The 15,636-nt window shown below is 47.3% G+C and overlaps 1 protein-coding gene across 1 annotated transcript in view; it reads right to left on the reverse strand.

Moving 5' to 3' along the window:
* The window catches only part of LCP2 (lymphocyte cytosolic protein 2), a 44,873-nt gene extending 29,846 nt beyond the window's left edge, over positions 1-15,027 (reverse strand). The window contains exons 1-3 of the mRNA XM_060146548.1: positions 14,759-15,027; positions 10,658-10,720; positions 5,791-5,837 (exon numbers count right to left, since the gene is read on the reverse strand). Of these exons, the coding sequence (XP_060002531.1) occupies positions 5,791-5,837; positions 10,658-10,720; positions 14,759-14,836 (188 nt within the window). The 5' untranslated portion in view covers positions 14,837-15,027. The remainder of the gene's footprint in view (positions 1-5,790; positions 5,838-10,657; positions 10,721-14,758) is intronic.
* Between the last annotated feature and the right edge of the window lie 609 nt (positions 15,028-15,636).

Here is a 15,636-nt window from a genome sequence, read left to right on the forward strand (position 1 = left end):
GTAACACGGGTGATTCCTACCGTCTGCAAAGGTTGTGAAATCACTCCTGTCATTCTGGTATTCTTGGAATTGTTTTTTTCTTTGTTTTTTTTGTTTTGTTTTGTTTTGTTTTGTGGTACACGGGCCTCTCACTGTTGTGGCCTCTCTCGTTGCGGAGCAGAGGCTCCGGACGCGCAGGCTCAGCGGCCATGGCTCACGGGCCCAGCCGCTCCGCGGCATGTGGGATCTTCCCGGACCGGGGCACGAACCCGTGTCCCCTGCATCGGCAGGCAGACTCTCAACCGCTGCGCCACCAGGGAAGCCCCTGGAATTGTTTTTTAAAAACAAAAAAATGGAGGAAGAGGACAAGGAAAAGGAGATGGAGGAAGAGGAGGGCGAACGAGGTAGGGCAGCGGGAGCAGAATACGGGATCTGGGTCTGTCTCGACGTGGTCCCTGTAGGATTCTCCCAGGAGACCTGGGGCTCCCTTTCAACGGTCCCTATACTTCAGCAGCTGTGGGTAGAGGGTCTTGAAGTGCGTCTTGAAGTCAACTTTGCTGATCACACAGAAGAAGGAAGCTATGAAAGAAAGACAGGCAGGCAGAAAGGAAGTCAGGGAGGAAGGAGGGAGAGAGGAAGGAAACAGAGCAGATAGAAGCTATCAGAGCCCACAGCACTCAGTAAGAGTCGATATTATTTCGTGAACACTCTATTCTTGTTGCCTGTGTTGTCACATGTACCAGCACACAACTTAAATGTATTTCTTACCAAAACTTGCATAGCCTGAGCTTTAGATGAGCTTCCCCTGTCTCCCACGAGGCCAGGAGCTCGGGCGGAGGCGGGGAGTTGCTCTCCTGACTCTGTTTCAGGGGCACGCTAGTCTCTCCCACGCCCAGAATTGGGCAGAAGTCTGCGTTTGCTCCACGCTGCCCTCTCCGGCTCCTCAAAGCCTCTCTGTCCTCTGACACCACCTCTGTGACCCCTGGCCCGCCTCCCAGCCCACATTCTCTGTCCTAAACTTGCGCTCGCTCTGCGTGTCACCCTTCATTAAAGGAACAAAACTCCTCCTTTAAAAGTCAGCCAAAGTGAGAGAGTGGCATGGACATATATACACTACCAAACGTAAAATAGCTAGTGGGAAGCAGCCGCATAGCACAGGGAGATCAGCCTGGTGTTTTGTGACCACCTAGAGGGGTGGGATAGGGAGGGTGGAGGGAGACGCAAGAGGGAGGGGATATGGGGATATATGTATACGTATAGCTGATTCACTTTATTATAAAGCAGAAGCTAACACACCATTGTAAAGCATTATACTCCAATAAAGATGTTAAAATAAAAAAAAAAAAGTCAGCCTCCTTGAACCAAGAACCAAACCTTCCAAAGTTCTGTCCTGTCACCTGAGAAGCCAGGGAGACACCAGGACATGGGTCTCAGGACTCAGGCTTCCGTGTAGAACCAGGCACGTGAGGGGGAAACAAGAATTTAAGGGCACAGCAGGGTCTCCCCACTTCTCAGGCATGTCCTCCGCCTGACAGTTTTACAAGTTTTATTTTAATTGTACTTCACAGTCGTCTGGGTAGTAGCCAAGAAGAATTATCCCCACTTTTACCAACAGGGAAAGCAAGGCGCTGGGGAAGTGTTTGTCAAAGGTCCCATGATGGTTTTTACATGGAGCTGAGCCAGAAGTCAAGTGTCCTGGGTTCGCACTGGGGAAGAGGAGGGGCAGTCGGTGGAGAGGACGCGCTTTTCATGCGGGGAGGACTGGGCAGCTGGACAAGGGATTAGCCAGTGAATGGGAGCAGGGAGGCGCGTGTGAGAGAGGGACCTTGTCACTGTCTCCATCCTGCTGGGGGCTGGGCACGTTCTTTCATGGGCACAAGAATGTCATGTTCAGCCCTGGGGCCCTCCTGCATCCTTCCTCCCCCATCATCTGCTGTCTTTCTATCTTAGGTAGGCACTGAGTAGATGAGACAGGAGGCTGTCTCTGAGGTTAGGAGACTGACAGCCTTATCAGAAGACAGACAAATGAACAGGCATGCCTGCATTACCTCTCTGATGGGATCTTAGCTTTTCCCAGCCTAACTTCACTATCGGTAAATGGGTACAGTGTGCATTAATGTTATAAACAGAATCATCCAATGCCTATGTGCTGCCACCACCACATTGCTGCCCTCTCCTTATTTTTTAAGTTACACTATATTATTTTAAATATAAAACTTATAGCATTAAAAAAAAAAACTCCAAATGGTCATCAACAGATTTTATCACGTGTTCTATCGATTTAACCAGAGCACGCTCAGCTATACCACTGGTCTTAGGCTAGGTCCTCTAAAAGGAGGTTAACATTGTTTTATTTTAAAACCCTCCTCCGTTACATTTTCCTTGATGTCTGTGGGAAAAACTATGTCCTGAGAGAGCGACTATATCTTCAGACAGAGAATGCTTCCTGGCCAGAACCCGCCTGCTTACAAAATCTATTTAGTACTGACTTTTTAAGCATCAGGGAAGGAAATTGAGGTATGCAGAGGAGTGTCATCTTGTTTTGGTCTGCTGTACCTAAACACAATTTCTTTTCTATAACCCTTTAGGGTAATGATCCAGGGCAAACGAACCTGTGTACAAGGGAATGGAACAAATAAGCACTGATTACCTCTACTCATCAAGGACGGCGCCAGGCAGCTTATATGTGGGCTGTCTCCTTCATATACACCGTTCCCTGAGAGTTCCTTCTTTCTCATCTATCGATGAGGAAACTGAGGCTCAGTGCGTTGAAGCAGCTTGCCTGAGTCCCACAGCTGGTAGGAGGCAGAGCCCACCTTAGAACCCGGATCTCCCTTGCTCCAAAGCCCATGCCTTTCTATTCTTTCATCCTCCCCAGTTAGCAGGATAAAATAGTTAGTAAACATCTGAAATTGTGCTTATTGGGATTTTGCATAAAATGGTTAGAATAGCTAACACATCTTCAGTACATTTTATTATTTCCCCATTATTTCCTCTAACGTTCCCACTGGCCCTTTGAGATAGGTTCTATTATTGTCCCCATTTTACAGATGAGGAAGCTGAGGCTCAGGGAACTCAGATAACTTGTCCACAGACTCACAGCTAGTGAATGGAAGAATTTAGTCTCAAGTTGTCTGACCTCAGAGCCTGCATTTTACTCACTAAGATCTCCTGTCTGCCTGTTCAGATCTTAAATAATATCCTTTAAAAGAATGAGCCCATGCAGTTCATGTAACCCCTTCCTTCCTTTTATAGACTTGGAAACTGAGGGTGGTCTAGGACTCATCCCGGGCACAGAGCTCACAGAAGTAGAGATGGAATTGGTATTTATTATACATCTATGCCAGGGACGGTCACTCTCAGATTCACCTAATCAGGGCAGCCCAGACCTTCCCCAGATGCCTTCCCCATCACTCCCCACGTTCGCCCTTCGTGTTCCATGGGCAGGCGCCATAGCTTGTCTGGGGCACACATTCAAGGACCTCAGAGTGAGATCTTACTGCAGGCCAAGTTGTTTAAGTTTTCAAATAACTGAAGAAGTATCCCACACCTCTACCTCACCCATGTGAGGGTTTAGAATCATTCTTCTGCATTAACTAGCAGTTGCTTCTCACGCCACCTCCTCCTCCTGACTCTCAAACATACAGATGTCAGCTGAGCTCAGCCTTAAGGTTAAAAAGCATCTTCCCAGTTAAAAGTGCCTGCCTCATCGCTTTTCTTCTACCGCTCTGATGAAATCCCCTCCTTCCAGCATCTTCATAGCCACAGCCTAGGAGAAGCTCCCATCTCATAGTGGGATCATGGCTGTCATCTCCTAACTGGGTTCCATGCCTCCAGCTGAGCCCTGCTCTGAGTCATCTTTACATGCCCCCGGAAGAGTCAAGATGCAGGCTTGACCTGGTGTTCTCCCTGGTGAACTCACTTCGCCAACACTCTCAGACTCCTTAGAACGGCTCAAAGCATCCTTCAGAATTGTGACCCGTCACCGTGGTCTCTTTACTTTTTACTTCCCCATGTATACGCCACAGCTGCTCTGACCTACTTGCAGTTCCAGTAAAGGCGCTGGTGCCATGCCTTCGCAATATAGTCCCCATTTCTAGAATGTCCTTTAACCATTTTTCATCTGATCACTCCTAATGCATTTCAAGATCCAAGTTAAGTTCCCTTCTTCCCCAAAGTCTTTCCTAATGCCATATCTTGATTTTAAAACTCTGTGTGGACCAAACTTAACATGTCTGCAGGCTGACTCTGGCCCACCAGCCACTAATTCTCACTCCTGTACGTTAAGGTCTCTCCTTTACATGGAGCTATGGTCTTTTTCTAGAGCATCACATTTCTGTAGTTATAGAAATGTTCTATATCTGTACTCTCCAATATAGTAGTCTCCACTATATCTGGCTTTTGAGCCCTTGAAATGTGGCTAGTGCCTCTGAGGAACTGAATTTTTAATTTAATTTAGATTTAAATAGCCATTTGTGTCTAGAAAAAACTCTAAAGAAGAACGAGGGTTCTTCAACAATAGTTGCCCCTGGAGATAGGCGGCACCAAAGGCAAATCCTTATTCCTTTCTTTTTCTTTTTCTTTTTTTTTTCCTTTTTTTTCCCTTTCTTTTTCTTCACCCTTCCCGATGAGGGAAACTGGAGAGTCATATTTTCCTTATTTGAGCTCCCTGGCAGTCTACCTACACATGGGACTTTTCAACCTCCTACTTCATTGACCTACTTCCCTTTTATCATTGTGAGCTCTGAGACTTTTAGAGCGAGAGAAAGGACCTCAGAGGATGTCTAGAGTACAGATCTCAAACTGGTGGCCCCCAGACTAAATGTAACCCAGAGATATGTTCACTTTGGCATTCACAACATTTGAAGATATTTGAGCAACATTTAAAAATTGAGATACATTGCATAAAACGGATATTTCTTGCTACTTTTGTTAAGTTCGAAGACTGGGCATCACTGGGTCCACGTTGACTGGAGTTGAGTAGCTGCGGCTCCCTTTGGATGGAGACTATGATTCCAATTTGCCACAGTCTCCACCACTCCCTGTTGTTCACCAACAATGAGGCTTTGTGCTGATTACCCCTTTTATCATCATAATCGTGCTATTATTTTTCTTACAGTGGAGAAATAGTTCTCCATATCCATGCTTTATTCAAAGGTGGAAAGTGATAGGGCTTTGTACTTTTCAACCTGACCCATTTCACCCATTTCTATTAGCTGTCTGGCTCCTATAAGCATTTGCGTGTAGGGGTCCTACTTGAGGGACAGAAAACCCATGGTACAATAGGCACACTGCAACTTCCCGTTTCAGCGCCCATGTCACACCCAAGAAATGGCCCCCCTTTCCTCAGAATTCTTCTCAGCACGATGCCTGGGACAGCCATTCCAAACAGTCAGTACTGACAGACAAAAGGAAGTTCATTGCCATCCTTCATCAGATCCAACTCTCTCATTTTACTGAGGTCCAGAAAACTAAAGCAATGACTGAGTTGGTGATGACACCATGAGGAAATCTCAGATCTTTGATTCTAGTACTATTTTCAAAGGCCAACCCACCCCACTGGGAAGAGAGGAAATGAAAACGTGGTCCAGAGTCAGGCTTATCTTTGGCAAGAGCAGCCAATACACCAGCTGGGCTAGATCTGTTATTTCTTTTTCTCAAGTCGTCTTGTAACTTCTCTTCACTAAACCCTGTCCTTGCCTTCACCCTTCCTCCTCACTTTCTTATTTCAAACCAACAGTGATAGATAACTGACTCAGCTCCCCCTGGACTACTCCCCATTCTACCCAAGGAATGAGGGGGTGTACTTACGGCACCCGGAGCTTAGGGAATTTCTGGATGTCATTCTCTGCCAGGTTCTGAAATGAAGACAACAGTAGGTTACAACCCACAGGAAAGGGTTCTGGGCCTGGTGAGTAGAGTATGGTATGAAACAATAGGGAACAGTGGGGACTGCAGCAAACTGCAGAGTACACCCCACTCACCCATCCAAAGCGGGCAGCTTCTAGATGGTGCATAAAAGCCTGTGGGCCTAGTGTTGCCAGATCTTTTTCAAAGGGAATCCCGAAACCTGGATCTTATATGAAATGTCCTGAGTTCTAAATATTGACAAATAATTTTAACTGAAGCAAACAGCAAATACTATGAGAGCCAAATCTGTGGGACCGCACAGGACTTGTTTTGTGGGCTGAACTTGGCCATGTCATGACATCTTTCTTAGACTCCAGGGCCCCTCTCAGCAGCCGTATGGAGCAGCTATGAGAAGCCAGCCTGGCGAAGGCATCTGTGCCCTTATAACATCATCACACCCCAACTGCCTCTTTCACCAGGGTTATTAGTAGAATTCTCTAGATGTAAGGATGCAATAAAGAGGCTGTCCAGAGGGAACCAAGAGGGGAAAGGAGAAAGAAACGCGTATTTGTGAAGAACTGACTTTGGGCCTCTCCTTACAGCATCTTGATTAATCCTCACATCAACCCTGTGATGTAGAAACTACCAGCATCGTTCCCATTTTAGTGAGAAAGCTGTGGCCCGGGGATGTAAGGGGATTCCAGGTTGTAGGTGATGGAGGTGGCACTGGGACCCTGCTCTATGGCATCCAATGTCTATTTTCTTCCTGCAAGCTTCACTTTTATCATGTCCAAGCCCTTTGAGGGTCCCAGTGACCTGTACTGGGGGCAGGTGGTGAGAGAAGAAGGCACCTGAAAGGGAGGAGGAAGAAAAGAGGGTGGGCACGCTCTCCATAGAACCAATGCCGAGGCAAGGAAGGGGCCTCCTTAACGTTCTAATTGAGGTCAGAATCCCAGTGGTTAGAGTGGGAGCTCTGGAGTCAGACAGGCTGGTTTGGAATCTTGGTTCCTTCACTTAGCAGCTGTCTGACTTGAGACAGACGCTTAGTCTCTCTAAGCCTCAGTTTCCTTATCTGTATAATGGGAAGCGTAATAATATTAATAGCCCCGTTTCAGGGGTTGTGAGGATTGAATGAGATGACGTATGTCCTGTGCTTGGCTCAGTGCCTGACATACCTTTTGTGAGTGATAAATGGAGGTTAGGTGAGTAATTTCTGTCCCGGGGGAGGGAGCAGCTGGGGTCTGGCTGGCTCCTGGATGTTAGTGTCTTTGCTTCTACTTCCGCTCTGGGCTGGGAGCTGCCTGGCAGGTTGTTGGCTGCCTTCTGTGATGAGCTGGGCAAGCTTCCTTTTAAGCACAGGGGCTGGGGCATCTTAGCAATGTGCTTATGGCCTCATCTGCTCCACTTCTTAGGAGCAGTGTCTGACCCTGCGGCAGGGCTGGGGGGGGGAGTTTGCCAAGAGTCCTGAGACAATCAGGTCTTTGGTCAAAATTCTTAACTTCTTTTATTTATTTTTGCATCACTGAGCTATGGCATCCCCTCCCTCCAGAGCCACCTCCTCAGGGAGGATACCAAGACTCTTGTTCAGAGTGTGGCATGATGAGTGGAGGACTTCCTGGGAGTTGCCAGAGGGATGAATGCTGAGAACTGGGCAGTTTCTGTTCTGCTGAGTCAAGGACATAAGCTGAGGGGATTTCAGGAAGCATGTGAAGGAGAAGGTGAGCATGTGAGCATGGCTGGAGACATAGAGGCAGAGGATATTAGGAAAGAGAAAGGCCTTTAGCAAAGTCTGGAAACTCTGGGTTACTTGTACAATGACTTGGAGTTAGACTTGTGGCTTCGCAGGAGTACACTTATATGCTGAGTGTGTCCTCAAGAGAGACACGGGAGAAAGGAAAGCTGAGAATTGGACCCCACCTGGAGAGGCAATGTGGCAGGGACCGCTGCTTGCCTACCCAATATCCATACTCTTTCTCCCTTACTGATGGGACCCGCATTTTGTTCAGGGCAGTAAATGTGCCCAGTTCAAAATATTTAACACCCTAGACTCCCTTGCATATGGCCAAGGTCACGGGACTCCGTTGCAGCCAGTGAGATATAACCTGAAGTCTAACTGGATAAAGCTTTTGGGAAAGTCTCCCTGAAAATAAGGGGGAATGCATTCCCCATGCTCTTCTGCATTTTTTATTCTTTGCCCTTCCCCGCTTCCTCCTGCCTGGAATGCAGATGTGATGCCTGGAGATGGAGTAGCCATCTTGTAACCATTAGGACAGAAGCACCAACGGTTTCCATTGGCCGGGTGGGGCCTGAGTTCTTGATGACTTCCTTTAGCAGCTCACCAGCCTCGAGTGCGTAACTCTAGATTTCTTATCACTTGAGAAAGATAGGCCCCTATTTGGTTAAGCCACTGTGGTTCAGTTTCTGTTTCATGCACCCGCACACCTTTCTAACTGATACAGCTTCCAAGCACGTGGCCTCCTCTTCTTCAAGCTTCTGGAAGCGCAGCACCCCTATTCCCTCACCAGACTTCTCAATCGAAAATGAAATGGCAGCAAAACAGATTCAAAGGGCCTGCTAGATCCTACACTGAAGAAAGGAGGAAGGAACGAAGGAAGGAAGGAAGGAAGGGGGGGAGGGAGGGAGGAGGGGAGGGAGGGAAGGAGGGAATCAAAGAAAGAAAGAGGAAGGAGGGATAGAGGGATACAGACTGGGGTCTTCCACTTCTACTTCGAATAGCAGAATGGTCCTGGATATTATAAAGCTGGAAAGGGTGAGATACAACCTGAAGTCTAACATCTCATATAGATGAGATATTACAGCTCAGATCAGAGCCCAAGTTGTACCCAGAGCACCTGGGGCGGAGAGTGGTCTCAGCAGAAGCTGCCGGATCAGGTCTGCGTTCTGCTGCCCGCTCTCCTGGCTCCTCGAGCCCCTCTTTCCACTTCTTCCTGTTTGCACAGTGATTAGAGCATGCAGCATATTCTCTGAGGGGCTGACAGGTCCCAGATATTGGGGCAGAGGAGGCAAAGCTCCTCGACCAAGGCAACAACCCTGTCCTAACAGGCCTGAAGCTCACAAGAGGAGCATTGGGGGGAACTCCCAGAGCTGGAAGGGACTGTCACCCACTACCACCCAGTTCAATGTGCTCTGTTAACAGAGGAGGGAGCAAGGAGAAGCTCAAGAGGGCAAGTGCTTATTCAAGGTGACCCAGGGCATCAGAACCACAACTGGGACCATCCTCAAGAAAGATGTCTTACTCTCTTTCGACTCAGCCCTGAGAAGTCTCTGTTCTCAGTGCTAAAGGCACCAGAAGGAAATACTCAGATTGAGCAGTAATTTGCAAAAAGAAGAACAATAAAACTACCCGAACTCTATTGGCTCAAAGCTCAGTATAAAGAAATAGCATTGTTAAAAACTTATGCATGGTTACATTAAATTAAATGTGTGCTTTAGTCCAATTACTAGGTGCGTGACTTAGAATAAGTCACATCACGCCTCTGTACATGTTTCTTCAATTGCACCTGAAGTGGTTGGAGCCTTCCTGAAGATAACTTCCTGCTATAAAACAAGCTTCTGGAAGGCAGAAAACACATCTTAATCATCTCTATATTCCCAGCACACGGCATGGTCTGGTATGTAAAAGGAACTCAGGAACATGCTTGTCAAGTGAATGACTGAATGGTTTAGGTGGGACAGTGAATAAACATGTCTTACATGGCACATGAAAACGAAACTCAGACCAAAAGGGGCACAGGTTTGGTCTTGGCATGAGACTTAAGAATTGACCAGAAAGGAACATATGACTATGGGTGGTAGTGAGCTCACAATCACTGGAGGAATTCAAGAAGCTCTTGGTGGCAGAGATGCAATACAGGAAATGGATTGGTGTGCTGGGTGGAAAACTAGAACATGCCCCCTCTCTGGCCCCTTCCAACCCTGAAGTCTCATGGTTCAGTTCCCTCACTGCTGCTGACTAGGTCTTACAAGGAAACACAGCTTAACTTGCCCCCTGACTCCAAATCCAATTTGGGAACATCTACCCCATGAGACCTTTAAAGTCTTTTTCCTACTTCTTTTTTAAATGATGAAGGAACATGACCAGAAGGGATAGATTGGTGCAGCCAGGGTCTCTCTTACCCATTGGCAAAGGTGTCATTTTAGGGGAAATGCTCAGACCACCGCCCCAGCCACTACCCAGTGCCTCTAACTCCACCAATTAGAGCTGCATCCCTTTCTATGTAATGGCTTAGTCCTCAATAACAGCTGCATCTTAGTCTTACGCTTGAAGCTTTTTGCAATATAATGGAGTGGAGAAAGCCATACCCCATGTGTGTTTAATTGGCACAAAACCAACTATGTGAATTTAGTAGAGAAAGAGGGACATATTGAAATAAGGAGGGTGATTCTATCCTTTATTCTAGTCAGTGAGTATGTACCCCAGAGTGAGAAATAGAGAAAGAGAATCTTCTATTCTCCCATACGATCATTTTCCCCCTTGGCCTTCTCAAAGTATGAGTGGTATTTGAATAGATTTTCAAGAGGCGTGTGTGTGTTAACTATAATTGGATTCCTCCTTATACCTTGACTTTAGAATGTACCTTGGTATGGGTGAAAAATCTGGGAGGTATCCTAAATAGGAAGGATCCTGAGAGGTGATGAGAGAGACGTTCATACAAAACTGAAGAAGGCCACGGGCTGTGTGGCGATCCTGAAGACAGGCATTGCCCCTGGGCATCCCCAGGGACAGGGTAGCCCAGTTGGCCCTGCAGCCATTGATTAAAGTACAGGACAGCTTTGCTCTCAATGGGTCAGACTAGCCAGCGCTCACCAAAAACCGCAGCCCGTCGATGTGATATTTCTTCACAGCCTTTTCACAGTCCCTGTAGTTCAGCTGAAAAGGAGGAGGGGAGGTGCTGTCAGTGCGGGCAGTTCGTGCCATTGGTTCCCATCCCTTGCCTGCCCTAGAAGCTTAGCAATTTGTGGTACTTGTGGCTAGCCAGGTCCCCCACTCCCCTCCCCTGTCTAACAGAGGGGCCCCATCCCTACCTCAGCCCTGCTTTCACTAACTAACCCCTTGGGACTCCCTGAAATGGAGAAATTGCCTGTCTAAGGCCTTGGGGCCAACCCCTAAGGGTTGGGGTACAGAAAGAGCGCCTTCAGAGCTTCAAAGGGATGGCCATACGCTCCTCTAGCAAGCAGAAAAGAGCTGAAAGAAGAAAATAAATAACATCTCTCATCTCGCTACCCAAAGACAACCTCGGTGAAAACGGCGATGTCTTTCCTTCAGTGGTTTTTCCTAAGCATCTTTCTAAACATAATCGAGGTTATCATTCGTATTCAATCTGGTTATCTTGACTTTTCCTCCTGAAACATATAGGCACTGCTTCATGTTATTACAAACTGATTTTGAACATTATTTGAGTTTGCTCCCTATTGCTGAACATTTAAGTTGTTTCCCAAACTGCTGTTCCAATAATGATAATAGAAACTTCTAGCAATTACTGGACACTTGCTATATGGCAGGCACTGTTCTAAGTATTTAAACCAATTTTAAGTCATTTAAGCCTTATGTTTTTCAAATGGAGAGTCAAAGGCACAAAGAGTCAAGTAACTCGTATAAGGTTCCATGGGTAGGCAGGTGATAGAGGTGACAACCGGGCTGCAGAGCCAGGAATGTTCTCCTTTTAGTTAATAACAGTAAAACTTACATACAGTAAGTGAACAGATTTAAGTGCAGCTTAACATACCAGATCAAAAAACATCAGGGATATTCTTTAACATACAGCTTTTTCTTCTATGTTATGTAGTTGAAGTTAGAGTCTCAAAATAGAATTATAGAATCAAAAGGAATGATCATTTTTAGGGCCTGGTTGCTTTCCTAGAGTCACATCAGTGGACAATTGAAGCAGGTGTCTGTTTCGCCTCACCCTCAACAACATAAGCATTTCTATTTGAAATATCTCTAAATTTGATGTTTCTAGATAGAGTATTTAAGGTAAAATATTTGTCCTTGAGAATTCTAGCTTCTCCTCTCAAGTATGGGTCTCACAGTCTGTGGCAGCCTTCTTTGGGGGCAAACTTCAAATCATGACCTTTTCTTATGGCCAACGAATCTAAAGAGTGAGAGCAATTGTTGTAACCTCGTGGCCTGACAGGGTAGGATGAATATTAGAAAGCTCGGAAAAAGCGATTTAGCAGTCATATAGAAAGCAAGCAGTCTCTGCAGGGCCCCAAACACCCCTTTTATGCATAAGCCGTGCGGTGACATGGTTCTTGGAATTTTCGACTGCCTTTAATTCATCATTTTAACTGTCCTCATCATCAGCTGAATCTCTGATTTTGCAGAGTGCTGACTTGGACTCTAGATAGACAGACAGTCCTGCAGACTGGGGCCTGCCTGGGAGTTTGATTCTGAGCCAGTAATGTCTAGGCCGGAGGGTGAGACTCTGTTCTTTTAGCATACGCTTAGACGATTCTTATGAATGCCCAGCTTTGGTTGGTGCTGGTCTAGAGCAGGTACCTGGTGTTGCAGATGGGACCACTGAGGCCCAGAGAGGGGAAGGGACTGGCCTAAGGTCACACAGTGAGTTGGGGACACAGCTAGGATTAGAATTTATGGCTCTGAGCCAGAGTCTTCTCCACTGCATGGCCCAGGGATGCCTTCCTGCCAAGTCAAAAGGAATTGGAGGAGTTAAAGAAATAGAAAACATGACCTCAGTCCTCAGGGTCTTACGTTCCAGACAGAGGATGAGCTGCACATATTTGAGACAGTAAGACACAAAGGCCCACTGCTCTGCATGGAGTCTCCAGCTAGGGTCCAGTGAATAGAGCAGGAGAAAGGGAAGACTGAACATGAATTGGACCCCTGTCTCTGCTGGAGGCCTCACACACGTATTTCCTTTATTTCTCCCAACAATCCCATGAGGTTAGTCACTGTTACTATCTCTGGTTTACTGACGAGGAAGCCGAGGCACAGAGGTGAAGTATAAAAAAGGAGGGTCACCAAGCTAGCAGGTGGCAGAGCCAGGATTCAAACCAAGGTGTGTCTGACTCCAGAGCTGGCCGGGGAAGTGTCTCCAAGGAGGACCTGGCCCCAGTGCTTCATTAGAAATTACACCTGCTAACAGGACTTTTGCTGGCCAAGATCCATCCCCAAATGACTCCGCGGTCAGTCCTCTGCGTTTTCCCTCTGGGGGAATTGAGATGTTCACGTTTGACGGATGTCTACCTGGATTTGTGGGTTCCTGGATCACAGGTGCCCCTCAGTCTCCTCGTTCCTGCCTTCAGTCCCGTCATGCTGGGAGGGGAAAGCTGTCCAGATTCTGTGGACTTGACCTGGAGTCTGGACTCTCCAAGAAGAACATTCTCCCTTCCTCCAACTCAGGCAGTTGTCCCATATCATCCCTGACCTATAGTCCAGCTCTCTCTACTAAGGGGAACTTTACCTTTGGATTCTGCAGCTGCTGTACTATCTGTGTAATTGTCCTTCCCACATTGGAGATGGGGCCTATCTGTGCCTCTCAGCCCATCCTCAGGTATGCCTTGTTAATTCTCAATTCTTTTCTCCTTTCTTTATTGAGGTAATATGCCGCTTTATAGCATCTTAGCAAATTTCACTTGTGGCCCTAATTTATTTGGTCTACATTTAAGAAAAGTATTTAGAAAACTCTTTCAAAAGTCAGTTACCTCAGTGATCTTTGCACCCACCATGCTGAAAGCTAAGTTTATTATGACCTTTTCATAAGGGAAAAATAACAGAAAGGAGATGCACAAAAAGCAGAAAGTAACAAGATCTGTGGGCTGTGCCTCTATCGTGCCACACCCAATTCAACATTTTCACATTTTTCTTAGGGAAGAACAGTTGTGACAGGAAATACCTTGGTACCATATGGACCCCAAATTAGACGATGTGTCCCTGGGAGCCTACTCCATCCCAGGAACAACAAGAAGTTGACTTAGACAACCTCTAAGGTCTTGACCTAAAATCTTATGCTTGTGAAAATCTGGAGTAACAACTGAATCTGATGCCAGCCTCCAGAGGTGGGAGTGTTAGAAGCTCAATGTGCCTCACGAGACATCGTATCCCTCGGACAGGGATAGAGGGTCCCTGAGTCATGTGACTTGGGATTTGCCCAAGCAGACATGTGACCTGTGGTCCCACCAGCAGATGACCAAACACAGGGATCCTTGAGCACCTCCAAGGCTGGGAGCCAGGACAGCAACACTCAGCTCTGCCACAGCTTGGCCCCTGACCCTTCCTGGCCAACCTTCTCCTCTTCAGAGGCCTCAGTTTCCCCAGCTATAGTCTGAGGCTCATGTCAGTTTCCTAGACTGCCTCCTAAGACCCTCATAAAGCTCCAGTGACACTCTGTCCAGGTAAAGGCTTCAACAGCCCTCTTTCAAGGTCATGAGCAATGACGTGCCCTGACGCCATCCCCAGCATCATTCATCACAGCCTCCAACCTTTCCTTTCTTCTCTCCTACTCCATATCTCCCCTTTCTAACAAGTAGCCTTGATCTCACTAGTTGTTACAGCAGTTCTGAGTCTCGGAGCAAGGACTTTGAAACCAGACAGGTGTGACTAGAATCCCACCTCTGTCACATGCAGTCCCTGGGGCTTTGGACCAGTTAGCCTCCTTGAGCTTATGTTGCAGCTGAGCTGGGAGGACAGCAGTCTTGGAGAGGGTTAGATGGGACTGTACCTGAAGAGCACAGACCCGAGCCCTGGCACACAGTAGATATTTGTCCCTCTGAGGGCCTCCCATCTCCCCAAAATGCATTGCCGGGGTACTCCGTGGTGCTCACTCAACTGGCGAGGTTGCATGGGGTTGGAAGTTCCACTGCTATCTTTCACGCCTCTCATGTTCTGCCCAGACTCCATCTTCAAGCCTCTGCCCAGCCCTACCACCCCCAAAACATCAAGGCTCACCTTCTTGAAATAGTCTGCAAGGGTGTCAGGGTCCCAGGCCAGGACCTCAGAGCGAAAGGGCACGTTCCTGAGTGCCATGGTTGCTCTCCTGGGACGAAGCTCACAAACTGAGCACGGGTGTTGCACCCATGGACAGAGAACCCCAAATCCAGAGTGTGGAGGCGTCTTTGGCTCTTCCAACTCCCAGGTACCCTCTGGAAAAGCTCTGCTGGAGCCGATGTCCTTTCTGCTATAGCCAGATCCCAGAAAGCAACGGCTTCCTCTGAGAACATATATGGTCTCTTCTCAGAAAACGACTCAGCAAGTTTCCTTTACCACTTCCTCTACTGGGCTCTAAATAAGTAAACAAGGAAGCCCAGCTCTGGGGGCTTGAGAGGCAGAGAGAGCTACAGGCTGGTAATTCCCCACTGGCCCCATCTACCCCAGCCCAGTGGGAGGGGCGATGAAGAGAACTTAGACTCCAGTGGGAGTCCAAGTATGTTTCCATTAAAATCCCTGGCAACCATATGTCTAAACAACATTCCTTCTTGGCTGGGTCTTTGCAGATGAAAATCTAATTTGACGGTTGACCTAAAATATAGACAATCTCCCACATCAGTGAAGGGGAAGGAGCGTGACCTTTTAATGCTTTCCAGCCACCCCTCAGTTTCTCTCAAATGGATAAACTTGAGCTTCTTTCGCTGTTTGCTTATAGTTATTACAAACTCTGTGAGCCAGTGAGCTGGGCACCCAGGACTGAGAAAGGGGATCCACTGGGCAGGGCCGGGCTTAATTTCTGCTATGACTCTTTCCATGCTGGGCAACCTCAGGCAAGGGCTGAAACTCTAGGAAACTCAGTTTCCATATCTGAAATACAGGAACAGAAGAATTGCTTCCTA

This window comes from Lagenorhynchus albirostris, chromosome 3 (assembly GCF_949774975.1).
Source record: "Lagenorhynchus albirostris chromosome 3, mLagAlb1.1, whole genome shotgun sequence".
NCBI lineage: Eukaryota > Metazoa > Chordata > Mammalia > Artiodactyla > Delphinidae > Lagenorhynchus > Lagenorhynchus albirostris.